The sequence below is a fragment of the Engystomops pustulosus genome, chromosome 11 (assembly GCF_040894005.1).
Source record: "Engystomops pustulosus chromosome 11, aEngPut4.maternal, whole genome shotgun sequence".
Classification (NCBI taxonomy): Eukaryota; Metazoa; Chordata; class Amphibia; order Anura; family Leptodactylidae; genus Engystomops; species Engystomops pustulosus.
The window spans coordinates 59,279,847-59,307,744 of NC_092421.1; the positions used below are offsets into that span (position 1 = coordinate 59,279,847).

The window sequence follows — 27,898 nt, forward strand, 5'->3', positions numbered from 1 at the left end:
CTGTGCGACATTTTGATAATTTTTTATTTCATTTTTTATGTTATGTAAAAAGGTGTAAAAGTCGCATTTCGGACATTTGGGCGCCATTTCCCATCTCGGAGGTCACCGCCGCCCGTAACCGGTTCTATATTTTGATAGATCGGGCATTTTGGGACGCGGCGATACCTAATATGTTTGTGATTTTTACTGTTTATTATGTTTTATATCCATTCAAGGGAAAGGGGGGTGATTTGAATTTTTAATATTTTATTAATTTTTTTTATTTTTTAAACTTTTTATTTCACTATTTTTTAGACCATCTAAGGTACATTAACCCTAGATAGTCAGATCGCTCCTACCATATACTGCAATACTTCTGTATTGCAATATATGGCATTTTTGCAGCACATTCATTACAATGAGCCACTGGCTCATTGTAACGAATCTGCAGATGCCAGATAGTCTCGGGTCAAACGAAGACCCGAGGCTACCATGGCAACCGATCGCCGCCCCCCCCCCCCCCCCATGACGTTCGGGGGCGCGGAGATCGTAATAAAGATGGCGGCGCCCGCGGCGCCGTCTTTAAATCGCCGCCGGCGACTTTGCCGGCGGCGTTCAAAGGGTTAATAGCCGCAAGCACCGACCGCGGTTATTAGCGGTGGGGGTTTGCTGCAATATGCAACAACCCCCACCTTTGTATGAAGAGGACTCAGCCCGTGAGCCCTCTTCATACATCCCTTATACCTCTGCGCCGTAGAGCTAAGGCGCAGAGCGTTAAGGGGTTAAAGTGTAAAATTTGGTTCCAAAACACAAAGAACTTGTATTTTGTAACATTTTTACTCACAAATTCACCCCATCATGGGGCAGATTTATCACGCTATCTGAAAGTCAGTATATTTCTAGTTGCCCATGGCAACCAATCACGGCTCAGCTTTCATTTTACCAGTGCTCATGAATATTTGAAAGGGGAGCTGTGATTGGTTGCCATGGGCAACTAGAAATGTTCTGATTTTCAGACAGATTGATAAATCTGCCCCTATGTGTCTCCATGGGAGAGAAAGTTACTGGCCCATGGGTTTTGGGCACCGTTTTTTAAGGGCCCTTTCACAGTTTTCTTTAATATTTAGTTTAGTGCCGGGCCGACACCAGCAATGGAAATATCTGGGCAAGTGTCGGGCCCCAGAGCTGCTGGGAGGAGGGCCCACATAAGGGTGATGCCACACATGGCGTTTTGAACCCGTTTTGGTCCGTTTTTAAGCAGTCCATTTTTAAAACGGCCAAAAAACGGGTTCAAAGCTCGTGGCATCACCCTAAGTCTGTGTGGCATCACCCTAAGACTGTACATAACAAATCCATGGGGATGAGGGGGACTGTATCTAATGAATCCATAGGGGGTGCTGTTTGGGATGATAAACTTGGGAATATTTTAGGGAACAGGGGACGGTTTTAGTTTCTGCATTTGTAATGCGCCCCACATGAGTTAGCTGCAAAGGGACCTACTAAGGCTCTGCCGCCCAGGGGCCTACTGAAATCTGGAGCCGGCCCTGGTATAGTATGTCAGCTTTTCATGAACGAATTTGATCTGTTTTTACTATGTTTCTCAGGCACATGGAAGAAAACTGGTGAATGTGGTCTATGTTCCACTATGATTTGTAAAGCTACGTAATATGATGACGCTATACAAATAAAGATTATTACTAGAAAACGCATTGCGCAGGCATTTCTGTCAATGGGGAGAATTTATTAACACATTTGCACCAGACCTCTGGCGAATTTGCTCCAAAACAAACTGTCTAGAATGTCTTCCGCCACATTTATCGGGTCTTTTAGAACTTTTTTTGGCACTTTTCTGACTTGTTCTATCAAGGGGCGTGGATATCTGAAAAAGGGTGTGGTCTACTGGAAAAAGTCTCTGCGCCCAAAATTCTAGAGGACAGTTTAGACCAACTTAAACTAGGTACCGACAGTCTTCTAATGCGCCAGAATTAATCAACACAGTGCTAAACCTGGCACCGCAAAAGACTAGTGTTTTCTAGTAAGATAATGGCGGAACAGAGACACATTAAAATTCTGTCCCTATAGACTTGAATAGTCTGCAACTTTAACCGATATATCCGATTCTTTGACACGATAGTGATAGCATTTTAATTCCATTTTGAGATGGAATGGAAACGCACAGGGGCTGGCCACTGCCAAATATGTATGCGTTTCAGTGCAGACTCGTGTGAACGTCAATAAGCACCCATTTAGACAATTTTGCCATTTTGAAAAATATAAAAAAAATCAATAAAAAGTGATCAAAAGGTCGTACAGTCCTTAAAATTATAGCATTTAAAAACTTCAACAGAAGTTGCAAAAAAATGACACCACCCACAGCTCCGTACACCAAAGTATGAAAAAGGTATTAGCGCCAGAAGATGGCAAAAAAAAAAAAAATTCTACACGAGTTTTAAATTTTTTGTAAATGTATGAAAACATTATAAAACCTATACAAATTTGGTATCCCCATAATCACACCGACCAAAAGAATAAAGTAGACATGTCATTTGGGGTGCACAGTGAAAGCTGTAAAATCCAGGCCCACAAGAAAACAGAGCAAATGAGTTTTTTCACCATTTTCACTGCATTTTGAATTTTTTTCCCGCTTCCCAGTACACGGCATGGAATAATAACTATGAAGTGCAATTTGTTATGCAGAAAATAAGCCCAAACACAGCTCTGTACATGGAAAAATTAAAAAGTTATAGATTTTTGATTGTGGGGAGTGAAAAATGGAAATGAAAAAACAAAAAAGGGCGAGGTCCTTAAAGGGTTAATATGACACCAAAATTGTGTAATTAGGTGCCTTGTTTAGGCCCTTCTACACTTACGTTTTTCACGCGTGTGTTCTGCACATGCTTTTGACGTGCAGAACTTGCATTGCACTCGGACCCATTGTAATCAATGGGTTTTTTCAGACTTACATTTTTTTCCATGCACACACGCGCATTTTTTTCAAGGCGTGTTTAAATCTCGACATGCTCTACTTTTGCAAGTCATGCGCGTGAAAAATGCACCATACAAGTCTATGGAGATGCATCAAAAATGCATCGCACTCTGAGACACATGCAAGTGCAATGCGTTTTTCACGCATCAATTGCCATAAAAGAGATAGAGCTCCGCATTGAAATTGCTGAGACACTGAACAAACTCTGACTGAAAACTGATTGAACTCCGATGAAAAATGTCAGTTTGTCACTGACCAAACCCTGATCGCACCCTGATCAAACTCTGACGTGATCTGCAACGCAAGTGTGGAAGGGGCCTTGGTCATTCTAAGGGGCTATTGTCATGAATTCTGCACAGATGCTATATCCACAGGGTATGTGCAATTAGGACATATATAACTGTAAGATAGCTGCGTAGAGGTTAATCTTCCAATATAAGCGAAATACGCATTTAACCCCTTAACGATGCAGCCCTTTTTTGTTTTTGCATTTTCATTTTTCACTCCCCACCTTCAAAAATCTATAACTTTTTTATTTTTCCATTTAGAGAGCTCGGTGATGGCTGATAGCACATTGTAATGAATAGGTTAACCCGAAGTAGCCTCAGGTCTTCGGAAGTATATACGTCGCCCATACGGCCGTGTGAATGTAGTCTAATAAATGACAATGAGCCTTATGATGTTATGTAAATGCTCCCAAGGAACACAACCATTAACTATTTTAGCCACTAGATGGCGACTGTTCATTTTCACACTGTCAGTGTCCTTATGATAAAAAATGAACAATAAAAATCCATTTTAGGGACACATTTAGGGAATCATCTCAAATTAGCATCAATAAATCTGAAGAATGAAAAAATAACATGACAAACATTGTGTGGAAGTCTGTATTACAATGTATGAGTTCTCTTTACCAATGTGTGTTGTGTTCTCTATAGTAAGTCACTCTCCACATTTACTCTCCATTCATAAGCCAAGAAACATTGTAATCTCTAATGCTGCTGTATATACTTCCATCTACCATTGTAGTGTTTTTCTGCATAGTTTATCTCTGCTGTAGGGTGAAGCCTATCCAATGTCTAGGCCAGACTATATCTCTAAAATATGTAGAAAACCGTATGCTATCATCATGATGCAGCACCATGACCTGTCAGTCTAATGGCAAAGACATGATTATTCATTTCCTTCTGGCTTTATTTAAGTGCATGATGGAAAGTTGCAGAAAAAATTAAGTTCTAGAGATTGTGAATTTCTCCATCGTTTGTCAACTCTTGAACAGCCCATAAGTAGGGATGAGCAGACCCGATTGGGTTCAGCCGGACATAGAAAGAATTTTTGGTTTGGTTTCTGATAGAATGGTTAGGGAATTACCTCTGGGGTTAATTCCACAGTCATTGTGCTATGTGTGTAGTTAGCCTAAGGGTCCCTTCACCTTGGGTAATGTATGTGAAAAACCTGCTTTGGATTACCATTCACATAATCCTTGACATTGCAACGATACTTTGCACACCATGCGGAATGTTTGTGTATGGGAAATGACATGAACTACAGACCTTAAACTCTTTCTATTGTGGAAGAGAGAAGAGTAATCTCTGCACTATCTGCTCATATGGTGCAGCCACACGTTCAGTTTTTCAGATGCAGTGTTTGAAGACAAAAGCAGGTGTGGATCACAATGGGTGAGGACTTATCCTTAAGAAATGCTGCTCCTCCTCTATTTTCACTCCACTCCTGGTTTGGGCAACAGAGACTGCATCTGAAAAACTGGATGCATCCTCAGTTTTTCACCCACATCTGTATTTGGGTTCAAAAACTGCATCTGAAAAACTGAACATATGGACGCACCCTGAGGGCACCTTCCCATGTGGTGTTTACGTTGCGTTTTTAAACGCATCCAAAACGAAAGTGGGAGGGGGTTTGGGCAAAATGCATATACATTTGCAATGAAAAGCATGCGTTTCAGGCAGGGCCCCCTCCCATTTGCGTTTTGGAAGCGCTTAAAAACACAACGAAAACGCCACGTGGGAAGGCGCCCTCAGGGGATAATGGTCAGATATTTCATACAATCCTATAACAGTATGTCCATTACAGTTTCTTTTACAATATGGCAGGGACAGAAGATGACAACCTTAGCAAGAGCTAAACAGATTGAAAGAGAAGATGACAGGGCACCATTGGCAGGCGACTAATCATACAGGTAACATATGCAGTTGATAATGAATGCAGTCAGTAATCTTCTCATTGCTCCATGTTCTCTCTCCTGTATAGTGCTATTTCCAGTTTTGTGCAGCTCCTCCTTAGTGGCATTTTTCTTTGAGCCTGGTAAGTAAACTCCGGGAAGATGGAGGAGGGAATTCCTTGAATTTGCCACTTCATTAGGTTACATGAAATTCTGACATCAAAGGAGGAATGAGAGGAACGTTCTGTAAGTAATAGATGACTAGGTCCTTAATGGGGAGTGTTTGGAAATATGTCAGAAACAGCCTGTAACTCAATCCTACCACTTCATGAATATAATCACATATTTCTTACGGCTTTTTACTGCAAATTGGGCAATAGGATGAAGTTCACCAATCCGCAAATATAGTGACATTAAAGGGGCTTACCAAGCTAAAAATAAAATTAAAGGCCAATGTGAGATTGGTTTCGGTTCAACAGCCAGCCCCTACACAGATCAGCTGCAGCTAAACAGTGAGCCCCACGCAGCACTTCTATCCCACCCACTGCCTCCTCCAAAGCTTCTCATAGCAGGTGACATTACCAAATCTCGTGTGGGATTTGCTTTGAGAATGGTAACATCGCCTGCTATCAGAAGCTTTGCCGAAGGCGGCGGATGGGCTAATAGTGCATGGGGTGTAGATCAGGCAGTGAAGCCATGGCACACAGGGGCTCTGGTAACACGCCCCCAAAGCACTTCTGCCTAATTTACATAAATATAAAATGTAATAGCATAAGAAGCATTTAAATCATCAGTGAAGCTAGAGCACATAGGGTCTCTGGTAACACCCCCCTAAGGGTGATGGCACACGTGGCGTTTTGAACACATTTTTGACCCGTTATTAAGCAGTCTGTCAAAAACCGCATGCATTAAAAACGCATGTGTTTTTTGAAAACTCATTCATTTTTGACAGGTTTGACCTATTATCTTAATTGAAACTGGTCAAAAACGCATGCGTTTTTTGACGGACTGCTTAAAAACGGGCCAAAAACGCATTCAAAACGCCATGTGTGCCATCACCCTCAGCACTTTTGACTAATGACATAAATATAAAGTAAAATGTAGTAACGGAAGAAGCATTCAAATCAGCATTATAAGGATAATAACCACTACAAAGCAATGGTGGGACAATACTGTCATTTGTTTTATAGTTTTCTTTTTTTTCCTCTTAAGATACAAGACACATCATGGGATCAGAAGAAATGAAGTGAGTAGGTTGTGAGATTTTTAAAAGATTTTGCTATAATTTTGGTTTACTGTTTTTTCTTTATTTGGGGGCCAATCAGCACAATTTCTGTAATACACTGCGCCCACCGCCAGTTGGCTATTATTTTATCGAGCACAACAAGTGACTCAAGAAGTCTCTTGCAGCTTAAAATCCAGGGTGAAAACTTACACAGTTATTAATAATAATCTTTATATAGCGCCATCATATTCAGTAGCACTTTACAAATCATAGGGGAAAATATACAAATAAAATAAGACATTAGAGAGTAAAAGTTTCAGTCTGCTCATGCCAGGAACTGGACAGCCTCCGTCAGCTCCATAGAGATGAACGGGACAGCCCTGCCATGCGCTAGCGGCTGCTCCTTCCATCTCGATGGTGCTACAAGGGCACATGAAACCCCATCGGACCCCCATCAGTGAGACCCCCACCAATCAGCAAGTTAGACCTTATTCTGTGGAAAAAGGGGAAAACCCCTTTAATATCCTTTCACATGTCCGTGAGAACAAGCAGCAGTGGAGAGGGGAGGAGTGAGTTCTGTTCACCCCTCCTTTCTCTATAGAGAGCTGTGCAGCCGGGCAGGAATAGGTCCTGTTCTATCTGCACCACACCAGGTCCTGCTGCCACATGGCTCGGACATGGTGCAGTGAGATACAGTCCACCGCACCACGTCTATGCATAATGCACATCTATGGCGGCCGTGAGATAGTTGCCATTTTTGCGTCCAGTCCACAGGCAATATATACGGACGTGTGAAGGGTGCCTTAGTTGTGCACCTTATGAACCAGTGGTGTAACTTGAAGTTACTGGCTCCTAGTGCAAAAACTATATCAGACACCCCAATAGTTTATGGTACTAACTTCCTAATACATCTGTATAACTAAGGGATCTATAAGCTCCAATTTCCACCTACAGAATTTAAAAGAATTCTTTGACAGCAGGTAAAACAGATGCATCATTTTAGTGGTGATACTTTTCTTCAACTATGAAAATCTAATGTTTTACTTAAAGGGGTATTCTCGTCTGGATATTCACATTCAGTTTCATTAATCTGCCATAAATAAACATTTCTTCAATTAGATGTTGTTAAAAAAAATTTACCTGTGTGAAGATAATTTCTCAGAAATGTAGTCAGTCCCTTAGAAACAAGACTGTGTCCTTGGATACGATCACCTCTTCTGGAGGGATTGCACAAAGAAACAAAAGGTTTTTGTATATGAAATATCTGGGAGTTACTGTATGTCTCATAGACGTCCTATGGTAATGAACGGTGAAGCCATGTGGCAGGACTCAGTAGCGCATGTCTGGCCACCGCTGCCAAAATGTGAGGTGGTCGTATCCAAGGAAGCTATCTGGTTTCTAAGGGACAACATGACTACATTTATGATAAATTTTCTTCACACAGGAAAATTGTTACAAAATGTTTACATATGGTAAATGAATTAAATTAAATTAAATGTGAATGCCCAGATGGGAATACCCCTTTAACTATTAAGTTTCTATTATTTTATTATGCATTTTTCTGCAGGTCTAGAAGGATTAAAATGCACTGAGGATCACACCCTGAGTAAAATGACGGGATGATAGATAGACCTTCAGGCAATGCAGGTAATTACACATCTGTGTACATACACACTAATAAGAAACCGCAGTGATGGCTTCTCAGGCCAGTATAAAATAGCAACTCGTATAATAGAGAAATTATTATTTTCAATTGTCAGCGGGAGTATAAAATAAAGCCTTATGGGCGGATGCATGTGATGCATGGACGGTACACAACTGCAATAAATGTAATACTGTATAGTGGACCGATACACTACATAGTATATATATCCTAGTCAGATCAGTTTTTCATGGTTTACGCATAGAGATCATGAGGTTCATTTCTTCAGTGGGGATTTTCACAAGGATCGTCTGGAGGTAGCCTGAGGGCGCCTTCCCACGTGACGTTTTTCTTGCGTTTTTAAAAGCATCCAAAACAAAAGTGGGAGGGGGGTCTGCCATTGCATATGCGTTTTTAAAAACGCCACGTGGGAAGGCGTCCTCGGGGCACAGTCACACGTTCCGCTAGTGTTGCGTTCACAACGTGATGCTAGCACATATGCGATCAGGCCGAGTTCCCACAATACTAGCAGAACGTGTGACTGCGCCCTGATGGTGGTGGCACATGTGCCATTTTGAACCCATTTTTAAGCAGTCCTTTAAAAAACACATGTATTTTCAAAAAACGTGGAAAGTCAGTGGAAACGAGATGTAACCTCAGCATGTGATCAAGGCTGAAGCCATTGAAATGCGTCAAAACGCATCAGAAAAATGTGACGCAACGCATCGTGTGAAAGCGCCCAAAGCATGTTAACATTATTCAAGCTTTTGGAATGCATCAAAAAGGCAGCAAATAGAGCGACACAACGCATCGTGTGAACGCAGCCTCATTTACTAAACGCAATGCAAACACAAACTTACTTCAATAGATGATCGCAGGAGAAAGGCAGCGCAAATGCCGAGTGAACATTGTGGATTATGCACTGATTTACGCATTTATAATACAGTAGAATTGAAGTGAATGTGATTTTGAAAAAAATTATTTATTTACTAAGAGTCGCGGTCGCACTCAATCGGATTGTGTCGTAATCGTGGCGGCTTTCACGCAACACAAATTGGGGGGGCGAGGCCGTCCAACGATCCGACAGATTCGGACAACACGCAGGATTTAACATTTAAAATTGTGTCGCAAGCCGAAGGACTTTCATGCACCAGGAAGAAGAAGGTGAACTCCGGCGGACCTGATCAGGGAAGCGACACATGCAGGATATTGGGCGCACGCTCTTAGTGAATCGTGGCAGACTTCATCCTTATCGGACACCCTTACAGGCGCATTCACACGATGCGTTGCGTTTTTTTGATGCATTTTTGAGGTGACCTGAGCATGTGATCAAGGTTGAAGCCTTTGGAAAGTGTCAAAAACGCATCAAAAAACATGACACAACACATCGTGTGAATGCGCCCTGAAACTATCAGTATCAGCTTTTAGGAAGATTCTTAACCCCTTGAGATCTTCGAATCAAAATGGAGATGAAATTTAGAATGGTCAAATTTTGTCGGTTATACGCTCCTTTAGCCTTAAAATGTACACATTTCCAAAAGATAAGAGAAAACCCACAATACAATTTGTTCTATAATTTCTCCCAAGTACAGAGACCCCCCACATGTGGTCGTGACTTGTTTTATGGGGGCACAGCGAGGTGCAGAAGGGAAGGAGCGCCCTGCAGCTGGCAGGATTTTAGTTTCCTCATTGGCCCCATTTACAGGCTGTAAAATTTTCGCTTTTTCGTTATTGGGGCCATGTGACGGCATTTTTTTTTGTGGGAGTAGATGCTTTTTCCAGTGTTACCATTTCGGGTTTGGTATCTCCTATTGTTGAGAATGTATGAATTTTTTTTTGAGGGCAGGAGTAGAAAAGTATCAGTTCTGTAATTACTTTTTTATCTGGTGTTCACCGTATAGCCTAATAATCATGTTATCTTTATTCTATGGGTCGATACAATTATGGGGATACCAGACTTGAATATTTTTTCTTATGTTTTACTAAATTTGCTAAATAAAACGCTAAAGTGAGGAAATACTCATTTTTGCATTGCCGTCTTCCAAGTGGCATAACATTTTAAAATTTTTGGCTACTGAGCTGGTTGATGGCTTGTTTTTTGTTGGACATGTTGTACTTGCAACAGTATCATTCTGGAGTGCATATTTATTTTTATCACTTTTTTGCATTTTTTTTTGCATTTTTGTGTGATTAAATAGGTAAAAATCATAATTTTTGGCAGGTTTCATTACGTTTTATTTATGGTAATTCATCGTAAGGGTTCAATAATTATTTACTTTTATTCAATGGGTTGTTATGGACGCGGTGATACTATATATGTGGGGTTTGTGATATGATTTAGACTTTTTTGTGCATTATATGTCTCTTTATATGTTTTAGGGCTTATGGGAATTTTTATTACATTATTTTTTTATTGAATAACTTTTTTTTTTTTTACTTTTTTATTAGTTCCACCATGGGACAGGAACAAGCAATCATCTGATTGCTTGTTCATGATAATACTATGCAATACTGATGTATTGCAATTGCAGGGTATTAGCAGTGTCAGCCTATGCACATGAATAGGCTGACACTGTGCCTTTAAGATGACGTCATAAAAGCCATCTTACAGGCACGGGCTGCCATAGGAACGAAGATGGCACAGGGGGGCAAGTTAAATGCCAGCGCTGACAGCGGCATTTAAAGAGTTAAACACCCACTTTGACCGGCGACTCCCGGTGCCGACTCAGCTCCGCTGCAGAGCCAAAGTGCCATCGGCTCAGCGTCCTACTAGTACTGCGCTGAGCGCTAATAGCGAGAGCCCGCGCAGTACTAGTACGCACAGTACTAAACGCACATGCGTTTTCCAATTGATAAGTCGATGGAAACGCATTTGTGTTTGAGCCGAGGACCGCCCCCTATGCGCTAGCTAGATTTGCGTTATGAATGGTCGCCTAGCGGTACGTGTGGCTGCGGCCTAACATCACAGCAGCTAAAAACTAGTGTTGTCTGACTATTCACTGTCAGACATTAATACATCTTCCCTAATGTGTTAACACCATGTTACATTAGTGTTTCGTAAATGCAATGTTAACAGGATGCTAACACTATGTAAATTAATATGGTAATAACTCTGATCCCAGGTGTTTAACCATTTACATGGCGCGGTAAAGCATGACGGTTACGCGGCGTGTAAGTGTCCCCACCGTGGATAGGACCCCCTCCGGTGTGCATACCAGGGGATCCGATCCCTCCTGCTGCAGCCCCGGGTTCCGACAAGTGATCCGAGGCTGCCGGCTTCTCTCCCTGCCTCGTTCCGCTTCCTGGCAGGACCCGGCTGTAAGTAACTGAGCATGCTCAGTTACTTACACTGTACACTGCAGTGTAAAGGCTTGAACAAGCGATGAGATGAACGCTTGTTCAAGCCAAAAGGTGGAAAATGTATAAAAGTAAAAAAAAAAAAAAAAGATTGTTATTTTATAATCAGAATTAAATAATTGAAATTAAAGTCCCATAATCTCCCCAGTTACACATAAAATGCAAATAAAGTATATAAAACACAAAAAAAGTACATTTTTGGTATCACCGCGTCCATACTAATCTGTACATAAATCTAAATCAATATTGAACCCGCTCAGGGAACGACGTAAAAAAAAAAAACCCCGTAATATACAATTTTTCATCAAACACCATCACAAAAAATGTTCTAAAAAGTGATAAAAAAAATTACGTTCCCTAATATAATACGACAGAAAAGAACAACTCTTTACGCAAAAAATAAGCCCTCAGATCTGACAACAGAAAAAATACAGAAGTTATGGTCCTAAAAATTTGTCGATTTTCGAGTAAAACTGAGCAAAAATAAGAAAAACTATATAAATGAGGTATCCTAATGAACCAGAGAATAAAGCTAAAAAAATATTTTTACATTACGGTGAGCGGGGGAAAAAAAGTGCTAAAAATCCATAATAAAAATTTATGATTTTGTTTGTGTCCCCCTTGAAATGGTTAATAAAATCTCACTAATAAGACCCCACAAAATAATTATCTATACATTGTATCTCCTCCTGCAAATAATAAGCCTCATATTTTCGCATTACCAAAAAAATTAATTTTATAGACTGTATAATGTGACAATACAAATCTTCTGTGAATGGCGCTGCTTTCATTCTATGCCCGGCCGTGCGCCCGTACAGCAGTTTACCACCACATATGGGGTATCAGTAAACTCCGGAGAAATTGGGCATCAAGCGTTGCAGTGTGTTTCATCATTTAATTTATTCTGAAACTGTGAGTTTTGGCCTAAATGAAAGTATTTTCCAAAAAATTCAAAAGTTTCTAAATTGCAGGTCCATATTGTTTTACCCCACGTGAAACACCTAAAGGGTTAATCGACTCAATAGAAGTTGTTTTACATACTTTGAGGGGAGAAGTTTCTATAGTGGGGTAATTTATGTGGTTTTACTATTATTTAGGCCTTACAAAGTCACTTGGAAGCTGAGTTGTCCATCAAAATGTGAATTTGGGGGATTTTCATGAAAATTAGAAAGATCGCACCTAAAGTTCTGCGCCTCATAACATCCTAAAACAATGAGAGGACCATAAAATATCATCTCAACATAAAGCAGACATTCCGTAAATGTTAATTATCAAGCTTTTTGGGTAGTTTTACTTCCTGTCTGGAAAGCAGAACATTTCAAACTTGGAAAATGAAGAGTTTTTACAAACTTTTGCCGAAATTTTCACTTTTTTTCAGACCGAAACGCAAAACTTATCACTTAAATTTTACAACTAACATGAAGTACAATGTGTCACGAGAAAACATTCTCAAAATCACCCGGATATGTTAAAGTGTTCCGAAGTTATAACCAATTATCGTGACACAGGGCAGATTTGAAAAATCGAGTCTGGTCATTGAGCTGAAAACTAGTGTCGGTGATAAGGGGTTAAGTGACATGTTATTGCCTCCAGGGAGGTCGCAGTATATACCACCGCCTGCGATGTAAACATAGGAAAATTGTGTCTCCAGCTCAGAAGTTGACAGGCTGGGACCTGCGGACCTGAGCTGCATGGAGATCATTTTACAGGTATTCTGCAACCTCCTCTATGCAATTGCTCATAAGATCCACCCAGCTTTTTTTTTTCCTTAAAGAAACAATCCCTTTTGTGCAGAAGGCAGCAGCTTCCCACTTGTATCATTGCCTGTAGATGAGCAGGGAGCTCTCTGCAGCTGAAGTCACTAACACAAAGTCAAAGCTCTGCAGCCATGCTGAAGGTATTTGTGGAGTGTGCGTATAATATCCCCAAAACCAAGCTTGGGAAGCCGGATCCTATAGTGACCGTCAGCTTCAGAGGTAAGACGTGGACCAAATGCTTATATATGGACATCCAGCCACAGCATTCCTGACCGCCGCTGCTTTCCCTAAGTGCCATGTAATAAGCTGTTTCTTCCTCTAGTCAAGGACAAAACTGCCTTTGAGCTGTGAATAGTAATAGGTCTGGTTATGCTTCAAGTAGCATTACATGGGGTGTCTGCACTCATCTATATAGTATTGGCAATTATTTATGGATTGGTGAACCATAAGGCACAGCAAACCTTCCAGCATTCTGTGTCTCGGTGTGCACTAATAACGCTACAGGTTTGTAAAGAGTTAACATCTTGTTACTTATGGAAATATGTCAGTATACATGTATCACAGTCTTTGCTGTAAACTTTCCGTGTCGCCAGGCAATATGTTTTATACATTTACTTTTTTTTTTAAGTTTCTTCACCTTTTTGGGTTCAAGTGAATGAGCATCGCAGGGCGTGGTGAACATGTGGCACATGCTGCTACTAATGGAGTGGGGCTTATGTATCGCCATGTTAACTCCAGATGAATGGGGCAATGATGTCAGTTCTTTGTGCTCAAACATGCCCTAAAGAATGTTGAAATATTTTGGAAACAAAGAATAAAATGCCAGAACACATAGTGGCAGACACATCAAAAGTGCCTCAAAGTAGGACCAGACATTCTGGTACCGTGTCAGGTGTATCATTAGGTTGGTGGCACACGTAGCGTTTTGAACCTGTTTTTAAGCAGTGCGCATGCGGTTTTTGAAAATGCATCTGTTTTTGACCGTTTTCTCAAATTATCTTAATTAAGATAATTGGGAAACGAACAAAACGGTCAAAAAACGAATGTGTTTTCACTATGTCTAGTATCACTTTGCACCTCCTATTAATTGTTTAAGGCAAAATTCTAGTGGATCTGCATTATTTTTGATAACTAATCAAAAAAAAATCTTAATAATAATTCCTTTATTTATATAGCGCACACAGATTATGCAGACCAAATCAGTCCCTGTCCCCAATGGGGCTCACAATCTAATCAACCTACCAGTCTGTTTTGGAGCATAGGAGGAAACTGAAGGAACCTTAGGAAACCCACGCAAACACAGAGAGAACATACAAACTATTTACAGATGTTGACCTAGATGGAATTTGAACCTGGGACCCCAGCACCGCAAGGCTGTAGTGTATAACCACTGAGCTGCCCTCTTAAGGGTACGGTCACACGCTGCGCAAGTGCATTGTTCCGAACGCAGGGGGGGGGGGGCGCGTGATTCGGTCATGGAACAGCCAATCTGGCGAACTTATGCCCCTAGAAAGTAGTGATGGCTGCTTATTCTAGCAAATACTTACTATCCCCATAGTTCCTATTATGAATAGCTTAGTCCTATTAACCCCGAATGATCTGTTCTGTTTTGTTTATGCCAAAGGGAGGTTTCATATTGCTGGTTTGCATGAAGTCCACGCAGGCGTTCTGTATATATACAACATAACCAGATGTTTGGGCGACCTGTGAGATGCACAGTGATCTGCGAGCACTTTCTTAGAGGTTTTTCTTCATTCACAGCGAATAGGAGTACCAGAGATATCTGAGTGTTGTACCGGTAAATATGACACTCCCTTAGAATTAATGAAGCACCAATTAGTGAGAAGAAGACCCCTATTCTGATTCACTATCTACTGAATTACCTAGTGCAACATCACTAAACTGTAATCCTATTTCAAGTATGACGCTGGAGTAAAGAAAAGGATGGACTCCTTGCATCATATATAACTATGGGCCTTGGCCCTGGCACAGTGTTCAGGTCACCACCCAGTCCGAGATTAACAGACCTTCGCTTTTGTGTGTTTTAGCCCATAGGGTTCATGCACACAAACGTATGCAACTCCAGCCAATGGGCTGTATGTTGGCCCTCCTGTAACGCAAGGACTTCCCGTTTACCGGCCATAACATTTAATACAGTGCTGGTTCGGCCAGCAGATGGGATCTTCTTGCATTATATTTCTGTCTTCTGCACTATGTACAACCCATGGGATCGGGGCAACACACGGTTCCTGTTTCCATGGCTGCACATGTGTTTGTGTGTGCATGAACCCTTAGGCCGGCAGCACACGTAGCATTTTTAAGCAGTCCGTTAAAAACGTATCCGTAATTAAGATAATTGGTGAAACCGGTCAAAAATGCAAGCGTTTTTCAATAAGCATGTACTTTTTAACGGACTGCTTAAAACCTTCTCACCGTGGCTTCTCACGGTAACCATCGATTGCATAGTAAAGACATTGTCATGTTTTTGATTGACTGATGGGACCCTTGCCAGTTTTGGTAAATGAAGTCTATTCCCACTGCTTGTATGGGGTCTTGTTGCAATTGCAAAACAAGCTCTTTTAAGCTCTGCATTAGCAGAAACCGTAGCATCACTGGGGTAAATGGAAGCTCCTGAATTGGTTACCATCTATATTACAAATTATGTGACAAAGAAAGCAATGGAATCCTCATGGACCCAATTATGAGGTCCATCAAAAACCATCATGGCTCTCGTAGATGGAAGCCATTGTATTAGTTTGCCCATAACATCTTTATTCGTGTTGACGTCATTCTGTCATGTATTCGGCACTGGATATGCTCTTGCATGGACTGAATCACTAAATCTGGAGAATGTGAACATCTGGACCTGATTTGTGATGCAACATAAGTTTCACATTACAGATTTAGCCTCTGAGCTCACAACTTTCTTTGAAGTTTTTAGAGCTGTAACTAGCAGCGGTGCTGTTGGACCCTCTATTAGAAAGCTATAGGCTCAGGGGGGCTGGATCATCTGTAAAAGGTGCCCCATATGTCAAGGGTTGTGTACAGAGGAGAGGGCTGAGTACCACATATAGAGAATATAGTGATGAGCAGGATAATCAGAACCAGTTTTCTGCTATTGACCAGTGTGATGGGCCCAATTCTCAAATTATGTTTTTTGTTGTTGAATTTTATGCCCTGTGTGTTGTTTCTGTGGCATGTCATGACATTGCTGAAAGACGGACTGTTGAATCATGTCCCTGATTACAATCTCTGTCAACCCCCCCGCCCTCCTACACACTCACAAAAGCATTTAAGTTGTATTTCAAAATGCAACACAAACTCTGTGTGTGAATGTGGCCTTAATATCCCTTGATATTAACTCGTTCACACGTTGCATTTTGACCTGCGTTTTCATTGCGTTTGAAACGCATATACAACAGCTGAGGAGAGGTGATTTGCCTAATTACATCACTGTTAACATTTCCGTTTACAAAATGCATCCTAAACGCGATGTTAACACACACGTTAACACATGCGTTTTGTTAACGCATGCGTTAACATTGTGTTTACAAACGTAAACGGTAATGTAATTGGGCACATCACCTCTCATCAGCTGTTGTATATGCGTTTCAAACGCAATGAAAATGCAACATGTGAACGCGCCCTAAGGGCTTGTAAGATTTCTATTGCTGCAATCATTGGGTTGGCTGCTCTTGATCTAACCTGTATGTATAGTACAAAATAAATGTATTAAAAGGGAGACTATCTCCTCCCATAAGTTAAATCAATATTGTGCAGGGCACTTCATCGCATTTCCCGATACACCTATCCTTCCAAGCAATTTTTTTTTTTTTTTTTAGGTTTTATTGTGTAATTTAGTGTATAGATGCACTATATATGTCTGCCGGTGCACTTGTTTTTATTCTCTTTATTCTGCTCAACAAAATTTATTTCACAGAAAGAAGGTGTGGAAGAAATTGGGTGACCCAGTAGTCACAACCTCATCCCTCTGGCACAAAGAAGCTCATCTGCAGAAATATAAAAAAAAATATTTTCAGACAGCATATACTTATTGCTAGGAAAGGGGAATAATATAACTAAAATGCTTATATAAAGACCTATATCAGATATCTATATCAGATGTGCTGACATGCTGGGAAACTCAGGCCGACGACACACAACTGTGGTCGGTCTGCTTATTATGGAAAGGGCGCTGGCTTGATTTCACGGGCCGACCATGGTGCAGAGGACGTGACTCCAAGCGTCATAGTGATATATGATACACATAGGAAACCTACCATTTGATTTGAGGCATTATGAAGCAAACATTCTTTGAGAATGCTGTAGATACACTGATGCAGGATCATATCTTGGTTAATCCCTGTGCTGCGTGGTTTTGCTGAAAAAACAATTATAACATTCAGGACCTTGGGAAAGCTGGGTCAGACTGGCTGCCTAGACAAACACATTAGACATGAGCTTGTAATTACAAATGGAGGTTAGTCAAGACATGACTGATCAACCTGAGCTGGATCACTCATACACAGCAGCTGGGGGATGGTGCAGCAATTGATTATTCTGCCTTCAGGGATTACAGCATCCTCTCCTGCAGTCACTTGCTAGGAGAAGCGCTGAACCCCAGCCACAGAAGGGAGAGAGCATCATTATCGTAATGTTATATCTGTTTTATCAGCAAAGCCACTCAGCACAAGGATTAACCAAGATATGCTACTGCATCAGTGTAGCTACAGCATTCTCAAGGTATGTTTGCTTCATAATGCATCAAATCAAATGGTAGGTTTCCTTTAAGTGTACCTGCCATGGGCATACATGCCCTATAGACATGATATGGGGCTGCCATAGGGCTTTTGGAGATATGGCACCCAACACTTGTTTTCATTCCTTTTGCTAATGCTTGGTAAAAATTTTACAGGACTCGACTCTCCATGAGAACACAATCAGGGTGTAGGAAATGTATCCAGGAGTCTAGGGAAAGCGGACACCAGTCCCTTTTTGCCTCTATAGTTGTTGAAAGTCTTCAAACTTCATCCCCCGTTACATGTTGAAATCTAAGCCCATTCTGGCAGACTTCATATCCTGCATAATTTTCTGTTGAATCACTGGATTTTTTTTACATGGCTTTGACTTGCAGGGGAGAAACTTCATGACTCACTCCTGGCTTAAGTGAAGATAGAAAATATTAACAGCATTGTATCTGGTGGGAGCAGGAAAGCTGTGCAGAGTCCCCCTACTTCAGAGCCTGATGATCAGTGCTTGTTTATATAGTTGTACAAAGTGAACTTCCTGCACATGAAATACAACAAGTAATAGACATCACAGAACAATAATTGTTAGCGGATGCAAAGCGAGCAGGACGGTGGGGGAGGTGATTATCCTCTGCCCAAATAATCTGACTGATCTGTTGGATAACGCACCTAGTGCAGGGGATAAATATTACAATGCAGCAACAATTGCCTCCAAAATTTGCAGACTGACTGTCGTTGCTGAGCACTCAGGTGGCAATGTACTTGGCATTATCCTATAGTCCAGGGGTAGGGAACCTACGGCTCGGGAGCCAGATATGGCTCTTTTGTTGGCTGCATCTGGCTCTCAGACAGATCTTTAGACTGATCACTGGACACAGGCAGCGATGTTACCTCTGCCTATGTCCTTTGTACGACCCAGGTCTACTGGCGGGCATGTGCTGTGGCTACCCATCTACTGGCGGGCATGTGCTGTGGCTACCCATCTACTGGGAGGCATGTGCTGTGTCTACCCATCTACTGGGAGGCATATGCTATAGCTACCCATCTACTGGGGGCATGTGCAGGGACTACCTATCTACTGGGAGGCATGTGGTGGGTGTCAAGATTTGGAGTAGTGTACCCTCTGGACCACCATGAATGATGATGATGTAAGCAGACACCTAGGACCGGAATCTAAGTGGCACCCGGTCTTCGCCAGAGCCCGCCGCAAAGCAGGATGGTCTTGCTGCAGCATGGTACCCCCAGGTCATTCCAGAGGCGCCCACGGTGGCAGCCACGGTTGAGGTACAGGATCAAGACGTAGATCGCAGGGGCACCTGTGACACTGGGACCAGCTATCTACTTGGGGCATGTGCATATTGTACGGCTCTTATGGAATAACATTTTAAAATATGTGGCGTTCATGGCTCTCTCAGCCAAAAAGGTTCCTGACCCCTGCTATAGTCCCATGATATTTAAAAGGACGGCAGGATGGATGGTGAGGGGCTGCTTCACTCAGTTAGTGAGAATTGCAGTCGGACCCCCACCGGTCAGGGTGTTATCCCCCATCCTTTGGATAGAGGATAACAATCAAGTTTGGTACAATCCCCATCAATGTTGTTTTTAACCTGCATGGGTTCTGGGTGGCCAATCAGCTGCATAGACACCTTTTGGTGACTCCGAGGCATATGGAGGAAACCACACACAAAAAACATCAACAAAAAATGTTGACTTCTACTGCAAAAGTGTTTGTGTTGGGGACTTTTGAGGACTCTGATGGCTTGATACAACTTTATGAAATTGGTGTTGCATAAGCAACAGATACAAAGTAAAAATTCCCAAAAGACTTTTTTTTTCTCACATAAATCCATGAGAAATATCTTCTATGTGCCATCTTATAAAAAGCTCTGAAGACAATCCATCCCATTACGAGCTATATGTACCTAGCTATGGAGCCATACCTCCATGATGCAGAATATAGTAGTGACATTGTATGTGGATCTCCAGATGGAATTAACATAATTTCTAAGAGTTTCTGTATGTCTGACATTGGTGCTCTGTGTATATAGCACATTTAGACATTTTGTCATTTTGTTCCCGGCACCCTTTTATTGCTAATATCTTCTACAGATGCTGCACCACCAGGGGGTCTGTCCTGAATTTATTCAATATGGGTCACCAAGGAACCATATAGCGTATATTAGGCAATACACACAACATCTGCCCTCCTTATTAGTTGTCTCTGGGATCCAAACCTCCCACAGGTTTGGTTGAATACAAATTATCTTGTGTCCTGTGTAACAAGGAATACAGCAGGCTCATAGTTATACCTGCTGTATTCATGAGGAGAGTGCATTGATACCTACCTCACGCTTTCTCTGATGGTCTCATAAAGGGGTTAAGAATTTATTTGATATTGCATATTTCTGGGCGGTGCTACACAGGACACGGGATGAGAGCGGTCGCTTTAAACACTTTTGTTTTTCTATGGCCCCACCTAGAAAAAAACAGGAATCTCCTTTTCCCAGAAAACTCCTATAATTCTGCTTGCCCATTTCAAGTACTGTTACGCTTGGATGAACTGTACATGTGTTTGGGTAGGTTGCCGCAGTCAGTTTTCTGGTATGGTAAGCCTTACCTATTTTATTGTTGTGTTTTATGTTACTATGTTATTGCTGTTTGATACTAATTTACTTCTGCTTCTAACCATAAATTATACCAAGTATGTTACTGACAGCAGACCTGTTCCACCATGTGGAACCAGTGCACAATCCGTGATTCATGGATCACCCATGGCCTTGTGTTTTAGTCCTAACTAAGATTTGTTTTTATTTTCCTCTGACCTTTTGAAACATATTTAATTTCAACAATGCCTTTAAGATTGTAGTGTTTCCATTCAGTATATCAAAATCCCTTTCATGTATATTTTTCAGGTCTTGCATACAGTAGTCTCCGTTTACTCCTGTAAACTTATGTAGCAATAAAGTAATTCTGATAATATTAGCCACAATGTATCTCCCTGAAGAGGTTTGGCACCTGTTCAATCTTCATTCACCAGTCATAGCATGTTCTTACTTCCTGAAAGGAAACCTAATGCTAAGGTAAAAAAAAAAGTGATACAATTTCCTAACCTAGTCTTCCTTTGAGTTTTCCATCCATACCAGTATTACAGGAGAAAGTCAGGAGAGGGGACAGCACCTAGGACACTGGCATACCTAGGTGGCACTTAGAGCCCCCTTTGTGGGCACCATAGCCACCAACACGGCACGGAGCTCTCCAGACAGAATCATCCTGGCAACTCTGGAAATCCTGCTCTCAGGGCTATTTTATAGCAACACATTCTTGGACTGCAGAAAGAGGTAGAACATGTGGAAAGAGGCAGATTATCTTTGGAGCCCCTACTGGCCCCACGTTTCATCCCGATCAGGGGGACCCTCGCGAGAAGCTACAATGACAGTCCAAATCTTCCCTCCATCTTTCAACTGTATTGCTGTCCTCAAGAGGCCGATATGATTGAAAGGTGTGGCAGGACAGGTAGCAATAAATTACTACTTTAATTGCCGTGCTGGCACTTTGCAATAAATAATTGAGTTTTGGCTGTAGTTTGGGCACTCGGTCTCTAAAAGGTTCAACATCACTGACCTAGGAGATATTTTATAATCTGTATGAGATCAGACCCTTTCCTCTGGAGTTCTGCTACAATGGGGTACATTTACTTACCTGGTCCGCGGAGTTCACCGAAAGTGCATTGTCCGACGATAATGCGCTCTGCCGCAATTCACTAAGAGCGTGTGCCCGATATCCTGCATGTGTCACTTCCCCGCGCACGTGTGCCAGAGTTCACCTTCTTCCCAACTCCTGACCATTGTAGCTGGTGTCCTTCCACTTCTATTGCTGTCTGTTGGGATGAGCAGAAAAATGTAGCACAAGGCACTCTCTTATAGACAGTAAATGAGCAAGCTCGACATGCCGCTCCATTGATAAGCGGTTACAGGACCCCGTTCCTGTTATCGGTGGAATCTAGCAGTGACCTCAAGATCGGAATATTCCCTATACTGCGTATAGGAGAGAAGAATAAAACTTGGGACAATGCCTCTTATTGTGATCACATTAAGAGTCCATATTACGGGGGTGTTCCCATAAAAACGTTCTCAAATTCTTTAATCTTTATGGATCTTTAATTCCCTAGCAATGTTAACACAATAAAGATAATTTTATTTTTTTAACCCCTTACTTTGCAATTTTTTTTTTGTTGCTGTTTTTTGGTCCGATCACTCCCTAGACAGGTCAGTATAAGAATCCAGAGTGTGGTTGGAGACTCTCTAAGCATACACTTCATGATTTCTCTGTGCTATGAGATGCTGTGTGCTGACAATGTGCTGAGATTATCAGGGTACAAGGTTTATCTGCAGTTTTATTTAGCTTCTGAACATTCTACTAGTATGTGACACAAAGTAAAAGAGCAGTTAGACAGATCATAGATCTGAGAGATGATGAGATCCATGAGATGGATATATAGCACAATGACAATCTCGCCTCTGCTCCCTCACCTAATCAATAAAACAGTCGGATCTGCTATAAATACCTTATCTGTCTGTAGCTTGTACAATAAGTCTTTGCTTCCTGGCCCAAAGTTCCTGTGTCTGAGCTGGTCTTGTAATGGAGAGGCTGAAGGCAGAGAGCACTGCAGTGTGCAGACAAAAGAAGCTATTCATGAGAAGAATCCGACCATAGTCAGAAGATTTACGGTCGGATCCAGAGGCAACCAAAATTGTGTACACCAGGAATGATAATTGTAACCTGTCTCTATATCTGTGAAATGCTTTATTTTTATTAATAACTATGAATTTGAGATTGTGTTTTGTTATCCAGAGTATATGTAAGATTCTTGTCTTCGTGGGAATGACCCTTTAAATCTGTTTTATGAAAATTTCATTCAAAAAATGTTTTTAAGCATTTGTGTCGTAATACAAAGCTTGAAGTAACTTTTTGCTGCACTTTTTCTCTTTCTTGTTAATGTACAATCAGGCCCCCACTTTATAAAGTGCTGTATCTTATGCAACCTATAAAGCCCATCCCGTCCTATGTAAGTGAATAGTTTCCATAAATAAGGCTGGTATTTACAGTACCTCTTGTTACCGAGCTCATACATCTTGGTGTAAGTGCTCAGCATTTTAGTGCTGCTTTGGGTGTTGGCTGCTTCACAACCTGTTTTATATCCTATGGGCATGTAGAAGTCTACCTGTATAATAACACCTTCAGACACGTTGTGCTGTAAATACATGTTCCACGGATTGTCCATTAAACTTCTCTGAGCTTTTACCTGCATTCTGTAGGTCAATGACTAATTCATGGTTCTCCTTAGTCTTGGAAATTTCTATCCAGCCTACATCCCATACAATGAGAATATTTACAACTCGATTCACATACATACACGGTTCCACAAGTATTTCCCCTTCTTCTGTGGGAATCATTAGTATGTCACATGCTGAAAATGTGGTTCCAGGATCCATTTTTGCTGTAGTTCTACACTTGGCGAATTGAGGAGGTTCTTAGAGGATGGTGGGACGACCCAGTTTCTGAACTGTTTAGGGCAAGTAAAAGTTGCTGCAAAGGAACGATTCTGCATCATATACTGTTTTGTGGGAAATTCTTGCCTTTGACATGACTTTAGCTTATGAGGAAACGGCAAAATGTTGCCAACTTTTCCAAGCGCCGCATTCTAATACTGTACTTGCTACTATAAATAGAATAACACTCTCATATAATTATGCCTAAGGGAACTCTTCTTGCTTTATGTCCCTAAACCCTAAAATATTAGTTTCTTGTTATTCCACTTAAAGTTCCAAGCAGGCAAATGAAAAGATGGGAAGGTACAATGATCTACTCAAAATGGTCCAGTGACCCCCCCCCCCCCCCCCCCTGTAATGACCTACACGTTTCGAACTATTACATTTCATTTTTAATCATGGTCTATGTCAAAATATAATATACTTGGATTTATGCATCATTTAGGAATAGCTGAGATTTCAGTTTTGGCCGCTGTGTATACTTTTTGAAGGGCACCTGTTATATTGAACATTCCATCTGATCTGCAGGCAGCATATTATAGAGCAGGAAGACACTCTGCTCAGCTCCTCCTGCTCCATAACATGCTGCCCACAGATACAAACTGATTGTACATAGTGTCCCATCTGCAGGCAGCATGTTACAGAGCTGGTGGAGCTGAGCAGGTTGTACATGGTGTGCTTTCTGCAGGCAGCATATTACAGAGCAGGAGGAGGTGCGTGATTAATATGTAGATTTTTGAGAGACAATTTAGTATAACTCAAAAGTTGTAGATCCAAATAATTTTATCTCCTGGTTGAGGTCTTGGCATTTAAACCCCTGAATCTCTTAAACACATCTTCTTTCCTGCGGAAGGAGGCAAGTACATGGGGAAAATCCTTTTAATCTTCTAAAGCTTCAGCTCCTCCTGCTTTGTAACATCCTGCCGGTAGATTGCACAGCCTGACAGTGACAGGTTCCCTTTGCACCTATTTCGGGGATGGTCGGGGGTGGATGACTCCTGCAGGCAGACGGAAAATGATTCTTTTTCTGAAGCCCTTTGTGACTCAGCTTGTAAACTTGGTGATTTGTTATAGTGGTTTTCTTGTTTTACAACTGTATGTGATTGTGTATCGTGTTGTCAAAGCAAATTGTGGAGATTCCCTGTTATCTCCGGGGATATAGAGGAGGGTAGGTGGACATTTCGGGTGTTCCTGTCATCCTCTGTAGGGTTGGATATCCTCACATTCTCCAAGTATTTGCCTTATATCTGAAAGAGTCATCTTTTCATTGTATGTTTATTTATCGGACAATTGAGCTCTATTTCCCTCCCCTGTGTAAACAGTGTTTCCTAACAGCCCACACTGAAGTATTGCTCTTTAATAGTCGCTCTATTGTGTCGGCACAGAGGGAAACCGATTTTAATAACCTGAATGACTACTTTGAGTAGGAAAAGGAAGGAGGTACATTAAGTTATCACCAAAATTGTGAAGTTTATAAGTTACTGATTGGTGGGTTACTGACTGCTAGGACCCCCCCCCCCGAACCAGTCAGAACAATGAGGGTCCCATTTCCCCCAACCAAGTGGAATTTCCAAAAAATGCTGAATTGTCTCAATATTTATATGGGGACATGGATTCCAACTGAGCTCAAGATACTGCTCCGTCTTCTGCTTCATTAACTTTGGTGAGACTTTTGGATCGCCTAACCCACAAGAGCAGATTGGGGGAACTAGCGATTTTCCCAATCTGCTAAGGAGGTGGGACCAACACCAGAAATCCTCCACTGATACATTTATCCCCTAACCTTTTGGATAGGGGATACCCATTATTGACACATAATTAGTATTATTGGCTATAGACACAAGGGCGGACTTGGAATTTTTGGTTCCCCCAGCATAAGTTTATAACTTGTGGTGCTCCTAATTGTAGACTGCACTCTTGATATGTCACAGTGCAGCCCAACCCCACTTATCTCCTCCTCTCAGCCTTGTGTCACCCCCCTTTGGGTGCGTTCACATGTGGCGTTTTGGTTGCATCAAAACACATTCGTTTTCAATGCGTTTTGCTACTTTTGAAAGCATTTTTCTTCATTGCTGGAAACATAAGCTGCTGTGTAAACCTTTTCACAGAAGCTTACACTTACAGCAAAGACGAAAAAAGCTTTCAAAGTAACCAAAATGCCACGTGTCAATGCAAGCTTCCGGTAGTACATAAATTGCATGTGATGTTTTTATGGACAAATCCTTCCCTATTTACTTATAGCTTTAATTTTTCATATTTTTCACATATTTGAGCAATAATTCTTTTAAAGCACAGTAAAAAAAATTCTATATTTATGTAATAATATCCAGATATTAAAGAGTTAAATGACGTATCGGAAGATAATGCAAGGATTTAAGTTTCAAGTAATTTACTATGGTTATGGTAATCCCAGCAGATTATAATAGTAATGATCTCCTGTGTACCTTATACCACTGGAGCACCAACATTTTTGAAACCTAATGTGAGGCAGGTGGTCCGTTTAATCCCTAAAAGCCATGTAAGGCTATTCTTATCCGTGCAGGATATGATGATTGATCGTAGAGAAGCAATTTTCCCAATCTGTATACCCTGTATACGGTACATTAGAACCACCACCAATTAAAAATTTACACTATTAAACCCATAATATGGATTTGTTGATGTGTCTGTGCTTTTATATGTATTTATATATTTTCCATAATATTTCTTCACCATCTAACCCCCAAATCTAATCAGAAATTCTGGAATTGCGGTAGAAGCCTGCAAACTTTAAATGCTAAGACTGCAGACACATGTGGCACTAATGCAAAACTAGCACCCGGGGGCAGCCCTCGGCCCGATCACATCATTAACCACCACCTGGTGTCTTTGTATTGTTTCCATTATAATGCATATGCAATTGGGCTGAGGCCCGCCCCCCCAGGTGCTTGTTCTGCATTTGTAATCCAATGCTAGAGCCACGTGTGACCACACCCTGAAAGTTTGCAGGCTATGGCTAGTGCGCAGCCCCGTTCCAGCCCTACACTGGCCCACTCTCCCACTGGCCACTCCCCCTCCACGTTCACATGGCTCTGACTTTTCGTGTATAGTTTTTCTTGTCTTATTTGTAACAGACTTTTAGGTCCTATAAGATTTAGAGGAACTACTACTTCCCTATTGGATAATATTAGAACAATAACTCATTTATGGAATAATCTGCTCACCTCAACCCACATTCTGGCACTAAATAGAATAATTATCACTATTTCCACCCAGGGATTTCCTGTGCTTTGTAGTGATTCATGCTACTGTGCTGTACAATGGCTGCATGGATGGGGTATTTGTCATAGTGTCATCCTTTTAGTAATCTGGGCCAACGTTCTTAATCAAACATGGTAAATATTGTCTGGGATTGGATGGTGACGGGAATGTTATAGTGTTGTGTCATATACTTATCTGACAGATTTCTTGTTCTTCTCTTTTACTATCTCAGAATTAAAGGAAAACTAAATCTCTGTATAATCTCGTCTGGGGGTTGTTAGAGGTTAAAAAAATACATGGCTGTGTTTTTCCAAAACCCGATGCCACACCTTACTATGGTTTGTGCTTGTATTGCAGCTGAATGGAGCTTGTTTTCACTAACCACTACCATGAGAGAAGCTGGAAGAAGGCAGCCATGTTTTATATGCTTTGGTCAACCCATTTAAATTAAATCTACCACCAGAATCAAGGATTGTAAACCAAGAACACTGATCTACTGGTGTGTACCCCCCCCCCCTTTAAAGGAAACCTACCTTTGATTTGATTCAATATGAAGCAAACATACCTTGAGAATGCTGTAGCTACACTGATGCAGGATCATGACTTGGTTAATCCCTGTGCTGAGTGGTTTTGCTGATAAAACTATTATAAAATATGCAAATGAAGCTATGTTGCTTCTATGGCTGGTTCAGTGCTTCTCCTAGCACTTTAGTTATTCACTGCTTCACTGGATGATGTAATCCCTGGGTTGTGCCTGAAGGCAGAATAATCAATTGCCCAGCTTTCCCAAGGTCCAGAATTTTACAATAGTTTTTTCAGCAAAAGCTGCAGCATTCTCAAGGTATGCTTGCTTCATAATGCATTTAATCAAATGGTAGTTTTCCTTTAAGCACTAGTCTGGGTGCTATGTTAATTTTTTGGGGTAATATTTAGTGCTCTTTAAAAAAAATATGTACATTATATTTGCTTTAACCCCTTCCCGACATTTGACGTACTATTACTGCCGGCTCCAGAAGCTGCGGGTGTCGGCTATATATTATATTTAACACCCGCGATCGGAGATTTCTCCGATTGCGGGTGTTAACCCCTAACACGCCGCAGTCGTGCTGACCGCGGCGTGTCAGGGGCATTTGGCTGCAATCTGACTCCCTCGCAGCGCTTGCCGGGGGCAGTCCGCTGCTTCGATCGCAGCCCCGGGACTGCCAGTGCCCAGGGCTGCGCGATCTGCTTCCTGGG

The 27,898-nt window shown here is 41.4% G+C and overlaps 1 protein-coding gene across 7 annotated transcripts in view; it reads left to right on the top strand.

Annotated features, from left to right (window-relative positions):
• Window positions 1-7,936: 7,936 nt before the first annotated feature.
• Window positions 7,937-27,898, top strand: part of MYOF (myoferlin) — a 116,336-nt gene continuing 96,374 nt past the window's right edge. For 4 of the 7 annotated variants that reach the window (XM_072131251.1, XM_072131252.1, XM_072131253.1 and 1 more), the window contains exon 1: window positions 13,140-13,344. In XM_072131251.1, coding sequence (XP_071987352.1) covers window positions 13,257-13,344 — 88 coding nt within the window. In that variant the 5' untranslated portion in view covers window positions 13,140-13,256. Of the gene's footprint in view, window positions 8,017-13,139; window positions 13,345-20,424; window positions 20,480-27,898 lie in introns of those variants that run through there. The other 3 variants (XM_072131255.1, XM_072131254.1, XM_072131256.1) reach the window with 3 other exon arrangements.